The sequence below is a fragment of the Chrysemys picta genome, chromosome 1, assembly GCF_011386835.1.
Source record: "Chrysemys picta bellii isolate R12L10 chromosome 1, ASM1138683v2, whole genome shotgun sequence".
NCBI classification, from domain to species: Eukaryota; Metazoa; Chordata; order Testudines; family Emydidae; genus Chrysemys; species Chrysemys picta.
Genome location: NC_088791.1, coordinates 136,815,717 through 136,826,422, shown reverse-complemented (window position 1 = coordinate 136,826,422; position 10,706 = coordinate 136,815,717). Strand labels below are relative to the sequence as shown.

The window sequence follows — 10,706 nt, the reverse complement described above, 5'->3', positions numbered from 1 at the left end:
GGAGCATAAGCTTTCGTGGGTAAGAACCTCACTTCTTCAGATGCAAGTAATGGAAATCTCCAGAGGCAGGTATATATCAGTGTGGAGATAACGAGGTTAGTTCAATCAGGGAGGGTGAGGTGCTCTGCTAGCAGTTGAGGTGTGAACACCAAGGGAGGAGAAACTGTTTCTGTAGTTGGATAGCCATTCACAGTCTTTGTTTAATCCTGATCTGATGGTGTCAAATTTGCAAATGAACTGGAGCTCAGCAGTTTCTCTTTGGAGTCTGGTCCTGAAGTTTTTTTGCTGTAAGATGGCAACCTTTACATCTGCTATTGTGTGGCCAGGGAGGTTGAAGTGTTCTCCTACAGGTTTTTGTATATTGCCATTCCTGATATCTGACTTGTGTCCATTTATCCTCTTGCGTAGTGACTGTCCAGTTTGGCCAATGTACATAGCAGAGGGGCATTGCTGGCATATGATGGCATATATAACATTGGTGGACGTGCAGGTGAATGAGCCGGTGATGTTGTAGCTGATCTGGTTAGGTCTAGTGATGGTGTTGCTGGTGTAGATATGTGGGCAGTAGTTTAGAGAATGCTTGGTGAAAACTACAATACCCACACAAGGAAATAAAGAAACAAATCAACAGAGCCAGACGTGTACCCAGAAGCCTCCTGCTACAAGACAGGCCCAGAAGAGAAACCAACAGAACTCCACTGGCCATCACCTACAGTCCTCAGCTTAAACCTCTCCAACGCATCATCAGTGATCTACAACCCACCCTGGACAATGATCCCTCACTTTCACAGACCTTGGGAGGCAGGCCAGTCCTCGCCCACAGACAACCTGCCAACCTTAAACATATTCTCACCAGCAACCACGGACCGCACCATAACAACTCTAACTCAGGAACCAACCCATGCAACAAACCTCGATGCCAACTCTGCCCACATATCTACACCAGCAACACCATCACTGGACCTAACCAGATCAGCTACAACATCACCGGCTCATTCACCTGCACGTCCACCAATGTTATATATGCCATCATATGCCAGCAATGCCCCTCTGCTATGCACATTGGCCAAACTGGACAGTCACTACGCAAGAGGATAAATGGACACAAGTCAGATATCAGGAATGGCAATATACAAAAACCTGTAGGAGAACACTTCATCCTCCCTGGCCACACAATAGCAGATGTAAAGGTTGCCATCTTACAGCAAAAAAACTTCAGGACCAGACTCCAAAGAGAAACTGCTGAGCTCCAGTTCATTTGCAAATTTGACACCATCAGATCAGGATTAAACAAAGACTGTGAATGGCTATCCAACTACAGAAACAGTTTCTCCTCCCTTGGTGTTCACACCTCAACTGCTAGCAGAGCACCTCACCCTCCCTGATTGAACTAACCTCGTTATCTCCACACTGATATATACCTGCCTCTGGAGATTTCCATTACTTGCATCTGAAGAAGTGAGGTTCTTACCCACGAAAGCTTATACGAGGATTATGAAATGATTTGTCGGGTGGTTTAACAGAGATGGATTTGCTGATCTCATCTCTATGGTTCCTCAAGTGGGAGTTTTAGGAGGTTTCCACTTTCGTTAAACCATTGTGTACCATGGCATATTATGAATGAATGAAAAAACTGGACCCAGTTCAGCCCTGGCATAAATACGTACACTCCTTCTGAGATCAATGGGAGTTCCATGCACTCACGTTAGGGCCAAGTTTGGCTCACGGTATGGAAAATAACAGGGGAATTCACTCCACCCTTATATATTATAGCAAGTTTTTTTAGGCTGTTTCTCAGGGTGTGTCTATTCTGCAATTAGACACCCATGACTGGCCTGTGCCAGCTGACTTGGGCTTATGGGGCTTGGGCTAAGGGGATGTTTAATTGCAGCGTAGACCTCCAGGCTCAGGCTGGGGCCTGGTCTCTAGGACCTTGCAAGGGGGAAGGATCCCAGAGCTCAGGCTGGAGCCCAAGCACAGAAGTCTACGCTACAATGAAACAGTCCTGCAGCCCAAGTCAGCTGGCATGGGACAGTGGCAGGTTTTTCTTTACAATGTAGATGTACCCTTAGTGTTTTATTCTTCCTGAGATGATAGGTTACCAGGAAGGGCAAAGCACATGCAGGTGATTCACAAGCCAGGGGGTGTAGAAGCCCTTAGGAAGGGTTTCTTTTGGAGGTAGAAGACAGAGCCCTTAGCAGCCTACCTAACTTTGCAGTTACAACAGTGGAGAGGAACTGGGAGTGGGGGGAGACCAAGGTACCTTCAGAGGGGTGGGAGAGGCTGGTCCAAGAGAGACTATAATGGCCCAGGTTGAGGGAAGGTAGATCTGGGCATGATATAGGAGCGTTAATTCATACTTGATCAGGATTTGTAGTCCCTAAATGTTGTTCCATGGGGCTGAGGGTCCCTGGGCAGCATAATGCCAATATTTAACCTCAAAAAGAAGAACAGGAGGACTTGTGGCACCTTAGAGACTAACAAATTTATTATATTTATATATATTATATAACAAATATAATATATTTAACCTGTCCTCTAGAAATGAATTAAACTCTCCCTGTGTAGCCCACTAGGTGTCAGTGTATGGAAAGAATGGCTCCACGGAGACAGATTATGTTCTCAGTAACACCTGGGAGGCTCCAGAGTAACTCCCTTGATTTCATAGGCATTACTGCAGCTTATAACTGCTATAACTGAGATCAGATCTGACCCATTACTTTTCTCTTGGATTTTCTACTCCAACCTTAACTCAGCGTGAATGAAATTCATCCCTGAGCTGAAGCCTAAACACCACGTAAGTCTCACTTAAGATCTGTTTTGAGTGCTTAAGTGGGACTGCAGTGGGGCATAGATCTCATGACAGCCCTCTTGACCAGGGTGAATTACCCCCTGTAACAATAGGCTTGTTGGCCCAAATTCAGTCGGTGGAGTTCCATCTGCTGGGCTCGCAGTTCTAAGTGGTACTGAGCATCTGTGCTGGAGTCAATGAGTGCTACAGGTGCTCAGCACGTCTTGGGGCCTGGCCCATAGATTGTATCTAGACGGTAAGCTCTTCGGAGTAGGGACTTTGAGCCAAATCCTGCTCTTGATTGCACTGGTTTAAATCCACTGATTTCCACTGTTTGACACTGGTGTAGCAGAGAGCCTGATCCAAAGCCCACTGGAAATCAATGGAAGGGCTTCCACTGAGTTCAGTGGGCTTTGGGTCACGCTCAGAGAGAAGAATTTGGCTCAGTGCCTTCACACATGCATGCACCTTGCACAGTGTTAGCGCTGTATAAATAAAAATGACAAAATGTAATAATAATTCATCAATACTGCCAGGGTCATTATGAGGACTCAGAAAAATGCACACTCTTAAAAATGACAGCAAAATTAGACAATAAGAGCAGCAGCTCATTAAAATAAATGTTTGATTTATTTTATTCAAAAGGCGACTTCACAAATAAGATGGACAATAAAATCTAGGACCCCCCCCCCAACAGAAAAATAACACTAAAGAATAAACTTGGAAGAATAAAGACTCTCCCAGGCCTAGGAATATCAATATGCACCTGTGATGTTCCCCTCTGGTGTTGTCTGGACCAGTGATCTGCTAGGCCACTCCAATCCTTGACTCTGGGAGCCAGCCTCACCCTGCTCCGCTGTGAGAACCCCCACTCCTAGGCTGTTCACGCACAACCTCTGCATGTAAGCTGCTCCCAGCTACTTGCAAGCAAATGACACTAGCCAATATCTCCGGTCCCAGATGCAACCCTAGGAACCTCCATCTTGCAGTGTCCAGTTATGCCCGCTGGACGCTGCAAGCTTATATAAGTTCATCAATTTAACAAAGAAATTGATATGTACCAGGCTTGTTATCCCAAGGGGAGCCTCTGACGCACTTCAGACCAAACACATTGCTTCAGGTAGAATAAACAAACAGATTTATTAACTATAAAGACAGATTTTAAGTGATTATACGTCAGAGCATAACAAGTCCGATTTGGTCAAATGAAATAAAAGCTAAACACATTCTAAGCTGATCTTAACACTTTCGATGTCCTTACAAACTTAAATGCTTCTCACCACAGGCTGGCTGGTTACTTTTCAGTCAGGCTCTCCCCTTTGATCAGCGTTTCAGTCGCTTGGTGGTGGTGGTGTCTGTAGATGTAGGTGGAAGAGAGACAGCATGGCAAAATGTCTCTCTCTTTTATCATGTCCTTTCTTTCCTCTTGGCTTTGCCCTCCCCCTTCAGAGTCAGGTGAGCATTACCTCATCGTAGTCCCAAAGTGACCAAAGGAAGGGGGTGACTCACTCGAGGGTCTAACAGATTCTTTTGTTGCTGCCTAAGCAAGTGTCCATTGTTCCTGTGAGGCTGGGCTGGGTTTGTCCCATACATGCCCTGATGAGGTGTGAACTGCCTCTCTGTTCTTGGAGAGTTTTTGCCTGGGCTTGTTTTAAGCCCTGAGGATACATTTTCAGCCTCATAACTATATACATGAAATTATAACCTATAACCTTACTATAACATTACTGAAACGATTACTATAACATCACTATAACAACCATGCTCGGTGCATCATGAGCCTTCCAAAGACACCCAACATGACAAACTTTGCATTGGATACCACACAATCATTTTATAAAGAAGAACCTGGGGGTGTAGGGTGTTCCCCCGAGGTACAGAGCGTCACAGCATCACAAATTATTTCCTCACAAAACTGTTCATAGGAGCAATAAATGTTTAGGGTTATTCATAATAAGGGCATTGGCTGAAGTATGTTAAAATGGTTTCCCCTAGTTTACGTAAGTGCAAACTATGAGGGGACTCCCAGGGGTTTATTTCCTATGGAGATCCAAGGGGATATATTCCAGAGCCTATTACTTTGTTGTTGCTGTTGATTGGCTAATCGTCTAGGCCTGAATCCTGTTGCTGTCACTGATTGGCTGGTAGTGCTGGCCTAAACACAGGTTGCAGATGGTGACTGGTCGATAGTCCTGGCCCAAACACTAGTGGCTGATGATGACTGACTGCTGGTCCAGGCCTAAACATTGGCTGTTGCAGGTGATTGGCTATTGGTCCAGGTCCAAACACTAGTGGCTGATGATGACCGACTGCTGGTCCAGGCCTAAACATTGGCTGTTGCAGGTGATTGGCGATTGTTCCAGGTCCAAACACTAGTGGCTGATGATGACTGACTGGTGGTCCAGGCCGAAACATTGGCTGTTGTAGGTGATTGGCTATTGGTCCAGGCCCAAACACTAGCGGTTGCTGGTGATTGACCGTTGATTCAGGCCAGTAATGTGATGACTTCACATGACTGGCTTCTGTACCGACCCTTTGCAGAGGCATTAGGTGACTATATTCTGGTCGAATAAGACTGAAACTCGGAACCCGATTGCTACTTGCTGGCCAGATCTGTAAACTGGCTGCAGAGCCCTGGTGGGAGAGGCAAAATATGAATTTAAAAAATATTTGGAGGTTAACAACTAAACATAATGACTTTAGAATCACTCAAGGATTTAATGGGTAGGGTCCACAATAGGAAATTTCTTTATAAACCTACAACAGGGATCGGCAACCTTTGGCACGCGGCCCACTAGGTAAGCACTCTGGCGGGCCGGGCCAGTTTGTTTACCTGCCGTGTCCGCAGGTTCGGATGATCGCGGATCCCATTGGCCACGGTTCGACGTTCCAGGCCAATGGGGGCTGCGGGAAACGGCGCGGGCCAAGGGATGTGCTGGCCACCACTTCCCACCACCCCCATCGCGATCAGCCGAACCTGTGGACGTAGCAGGTAAACAAAGTGGCCCGGACTGCCAGGGGGCTTACCCTGGTGGGCCGCGTGCCAAAGTTTGCCGATCCCTGACCTACAAGCAACTGCAAAATTTCAACAAATGTATGTCAGGCCCATGAGCATTTCACATGTAACGCAGACCCAGCATGTCCAAAGGAACCATAAACACACCGGGCACTGCCCACAAGTTATAGCCCAGCCATGGAACCATGTCACTCAGAACCAAGGAGAATTCAGGGGAGACCCAGGGAATGTTAATGGCCTTATGAACTCATCAGTCACTGACTGCTGTAGCTCAGACATGGAAATTGGCCGTTCAGAACCAGGAAAGATTTCAAGGGCTTCAGAGGCGATCCATGAAATATCACAGTGGTGCACTCTGGATACCTCATCTGTACATATCTCTGGATAACTTCTGGATCGAATCTTTTCCTCCCAAAGATCCACTAACCTGAAGGATAAGCTGGAGTTCAAAAGAAAAGAACATTATCCATGGGGTGAGGTGCCAAGGCCAGTAGTCGTCTACATTTTGATGGTTGACAAATGTTCTCCAACAATAGTTGTAAGCTGAGGAAATAGAAATATCCAGGCACATAAATTAAAAGATACATCAAGAGGCTGTATGCAACTCACTGCTCTATGAGAGGTCAATATGGTTCAAGAAAGATTAAGTTGTTATGTAACTGCTATTAAGACAGAGCATTCTTTTTTTTTTTCCTTTTTATTTACTGAGGAAGTTTTAACAGTTTTACAAATCCTTGCCATGTAGATATCAGAGACAAAATAATAGGCATTGTAACAGTGAGCTTTGGTTTAGAGAAACATTATACAGTATTAGAATAACCAGATCTCTTTATTGAACAGAGTGCTACCATATTACAGAGTGAGCAACTTTACAGCACATACACCATGTGGCTAACAAACCGGGCACATTGGTTGAATGTTCATATTCTAAAAAATTGGACAAGTGCGCTGGGGGGGTTATGCAGGTGAATGTACTTTGTCAGACTATTGTAAAGCTACAGTTTAGAGCTGAGATAAATGTTGATATTGATAAAAGATGCTGAATTGATGGCACTTGAGAATGAAATTTGCAATTTATCCTCAGAACAGGAACAGGATGGGCCACAGTGAGTGTGAAGGTGTGCCTCTCACGCCCTCCCCACCAGTGTGATTTACCAGGAGACCACGAATAATAGTGAAAGAAGTTCAATCTCCATGTTGCAGTCAGCCCTTCCCCTCTCAGCTGAGCCTGACAAAGGGAACAATTAAAGTTCAATGCAGGGCTGGTGTCTGTGATGAAAATGACTTTTGGTCACTACACACCAGTGTCCCTGTTAAAATCAATGACATAGAAATGAAAAGCTCCATAGCCCAGTCCTCCAAACCTGTTGATTCTTCTACCTTCTTTGAAACCAAATGAATGGTTACCTGAGAGGTCCATGACTCTAATGGTGACTCCATTCATTACCAGGTCACGCAGGCCTAGACGGTTGCTTCTGTCTTCATGCCAAAAGAGCCGCGCTACATACATTTCTAGGTTCACTTTGGGGTATGTCTTCAGGAACTCTACCACAGATTGAGAGCATTTCCAGCAAGGACTCCAGGAGAGGAACCAGGTGATGGAGCAGTGGGTCAAAGGATTGAAAGATCTTTCCTTGAAGGCATTTTCCAGGAAGTTGATTTCAGCATGCTGGGTGCTGGTGTTTCGGCACCAGTTTCTCCATATCTTGGTGCTGTTGCCCCATTTAATTTCATAAAGCAGATAAGTCACCTTGGGAAGTACACTCGGGTCATAAACGTCCTTGAACTCCTTTGGTTGTATCTTCCACCTGAAATATGAGCAAGTCACTGTGAAAATGTAATGTCCACCAATGGCACTTTCACTAGCCCTGTTCCACATAGCTAAATCCTGGGGCCAAAGAGAGAGACACAGACCCATGGAGATATAGATGGAGGGACAATGGGCGGGGGGGGGGGGGGGGGGAGATTTGGAATGAAAGTGAATGAGAAAGACTATCTGGAGTCCTCCATCTCCCTTTCTGGAACCCTTGATGGAACTGGTCAGGTTTGGGGATATAGAATGGTCATTCTCACCTCTGGATAGTGCAGTCAGTCAAGTGACCTATTAGAAAAGATAATTAGAAAATCATCTATCTTCTGGCAGCAGAAATACAGAGGAAGACAGGAAGAACCAAAATCCCGCAACTCTGCCTTTTTGTGATCACATAAATCAATTGCATGAGTCTCATAATCACCTGGTCTTAACAGATGACCCACATTCAATGCTGCTGAACGGGATGTAATTCTGACATGCCACCTGTTATACTCCTTAGGGATGGGAAAATCTTTCTGAACCCCATTTCCAGTGATCTGTTTAACCGTGCATGTTAAGCCTTTAGTGAAGCATCAAATCCTCTTTATTACCCAAGATACAGTTAGGCCCAGATCCTCAAAGGTATTCAGGCACCTCACTCCAATGGAAATCAGTGGAAGTGAGACAGTCACTGTCAAGGTCCAACTTTCTTAGGTAAACATGTCTAGTTCCCCGAAAATCTAAAAGGGTGACTGTTAGGCCATTTATCTATGCCAAAGATAGCCTACTTAACAATACTTATGCTAACTTGCTTAAGCTAATCATACAGGATACAAGCCTGTAGATTCCTTGCATTACAGCCAAACGTAATAAAGTAATCTAATACAAAATACAATAAATCAAACAAGCATACCAGCAAATAAAGGCAGAATAGTAATAAAGCAAGTCAGCAGGCTAGCCCTATGGGCTACAATTGAAATCAGTGAAAATATTTCACTTGACTTCAAAGGCCTTTGGATCAGGCCCTATGAACAGCCACAAAAGTGGGGTTTTTGCAGCAATATAGATATTTAGTTACACTGGTGCAAGTTTTTTAAGCCCATACAGACAGACACAAGCACATATGCATAGACACACACAAAAATCAGAACTGTCTGAGGAAAGATGGGCCCAATGAGATGTACTAATTAAAAAAATTGTTGCTTTAACTTTCATAAAACAAGTATGTATATCTACTATAACTTGTAATCTAGACTGCCTCAGCTCTGCTGTAGTCTCTCACCTTTTTCTTTGTAAGGTGTCTTGTTTAGTAATTATGTAAGAAAATCATTTACTGTCAGTGATTTTGTTTTTCTTTACTGAAAAGATAGTAACTAAAAACACTGTAGATGTATAAACACACAGAGAGCGATAAACAGACTGGATTTATCTACCAAATATACATAATTTATATACATAGATCCACAACAGCCATACAGAGGCACATACATGTGTACACTCATACATTCATATAGCCATGAAGACACACAAATGCACATTTATACTATATGGATATAGTCCCACAAATGCACACTTATATGTATATATTTCAAATGTGTATACACATATGCACTAATGCTGAATCTTTACCTCTGCTCCAGCCAGAAGTCATGGTTTTCCCTAACTACAGCATCCAATGCTGTCTTGTTTTAGTAGTGTACTGTTCTCCCTTTCAGTTTCTATTCCTGATGACAGAAACTTAGGAGATTACACAAACCAGTAGCACGCAGTTGCCAGCAACTGATTATTCAGCTCTTCGACGTTAGGCTCTGAGTGATGTGGGGCATAAACCTCAACGCTGATGCAAAATTGTTCTTAATAAAACTATTTTAATGTATTCTTATAACATTAGGTTGTTACAAACTTAGCTGAACCTTTACTATATTTGAAAAGCTACTTAAAAGTACTTGGATATACATGGGGCTTGGAGAATAATAGCTTCTCTACTGATATTTTAGTTTTGTTTTATTAAATGAAGTGTTCAGGCTAATGCAAGAAACTCCTAGGAAATTCCTGCTTTGTCTCAGTAAAACGCAGGCACAAACAGCGGAAGGGGGACATCTGTCTCTCCCCCCCCATCTCCCTTAAGGAATGTGAAGAAATTATTTTTCTGGGCTGAGCCAGGAGCCTCTTCTTTTAACCCTTCTCCCTTTCTAGAGCAAAACATCAGTTTTAAGCTCACACAAGGAATTCCAGCAGTATTCCTATCAAAAACCGATTCCATGGTTAAACACTCTGAAGTCTTCATGTCATTAAGAATCTATGTGACTAACACAGTGGAAGTCACATCCCTGAATGGGCATCAAGAGAGACAGTTATTAAGATGTGGCCCCTCCATTTCTCGTTTCTCTAGACTATAAAATGTAGTAATTTTGGAAATTCATGTACTTGTTGCTCACCAACTTGAAACAGCCGTTTCAGCTTGCAGTGACAAATTGGAGTTACCACAGACACCCAGAGGTGTGGCAGAAATGAAAGGGAGATGGGCAATATTAACTGCAGGGGAAGAAATACATCCTTTGCCACAATACTGGCATTGCTCCCTGCGTGGTAAGGCACTGTAGCCCCAGAACTGTCCTTGAAATTCTCCCCCACCCCCCAGAACACACACAGAGGAGGCACCATGGAGGGCACTTGTGTAGACAGCACTTTGCAGAGGGCACTTGTCAGTTGGCCCAAACAACTGGGCAGAGACTCTGTCATCTATAATTGGGACAGGGATCCTCCAGCAGCCTCTAGGGAGGTTTCTTTGTGTGATAGTATACTCATGGGTGGGAGAAGAGAAAGAATTTACTTGAAACCTGTGGTTTGTTTTTTCAGGCACAGCCTTGTTTCCTTTGACACTCTTCTCTGCGGATCATGGAGGATGACAATGGGTATGGGAGCAATATCCAGGAGAAAACTCAGTTCCTTATCCCTGATGCCAGCAGAGTCACTGGTCACTGATTCCTGGTCACTGGGCTACCAGAGGGAAATATTAGAAACACGTTTCCCAACAGCCCCACCTGGGTCTGAATGATCTGTGTCCACGGCTGATCTATAATACAGTCTGTGCCTGATGAGTTCAT

The 10,706-nt window shown here is 44.2% G+C and overlaps 1 protein-coding gene across 2 annotated transcripts; it reads right to left on the bottom strand.

The window, feature by feature from the left end:
• Positions 1 to 604: 604 nt before the first annotated feature.
• Positions 605 to 9,314, bottom strand: LOC101942380 (C->U-editing enzyme APOBEC-1-like). Of its 2 annotated transcripts, XM_005295733.4 has the most exons (5): positions 9,229 to 9,314; positions 7,881 to 7,908; positions 7,215 to 7,615; positions 6,235 to 6,350; positions 605 to 5,425 (listed from the first exon to the last, which is right to left on the bottom strand). In XM_005295733.4, the coding sequence occupies exons 1-5, from the start codon at positions 9,248 to 9,250 to the stop codon at positions 4,922 to 4,924; spliced, it is 1,071 nt and encodes a 356-aa protein (XP_005295790.2). In that variant the 5' UTR covers positions 9,251 to 9,314; the 3' UTR covers positions 605 to 4,921. The 2 variants fall into 2 exon arrangements, with proteins under 2 accessions (XP_005295790.2, XP_065427645.1); XM_065571573.1 differs by lacking the exons at positions 7,881 to 7,908; positions 9,229 to 9,314 and having other exon boundaries at positions 7,215 to 7,743.
• Positions 9,315 to 10,706: the final 1,392 nt, after the last annotated feature.

Excerpts from the sequence above, each read along its gene's own strand:
- LOC101942380 (XM_065571573.1), bottom strand. The coding sequence starts at position 7,725 with ATGGGTCTGTGTCTCTCTCTTTGGCCCCAGGATTTAGCTATGTGGAAC. Across the intron at positions 6,351-7,214 it reads TAGAGTCATGGACCTCTCAG|CTTACAACTATTGTTGGAGA; the intron begins GTAACCATTCAT and ends CTATTTCCTCAG. Across the intron at positions 5,426-6,234 it reads AACTCCAGCTTATCCTTCAG|GGCTCTGCAGCCAGTTTACA; the intron begins GTTAGTGGATCT and ends CTCTCCCACCAG.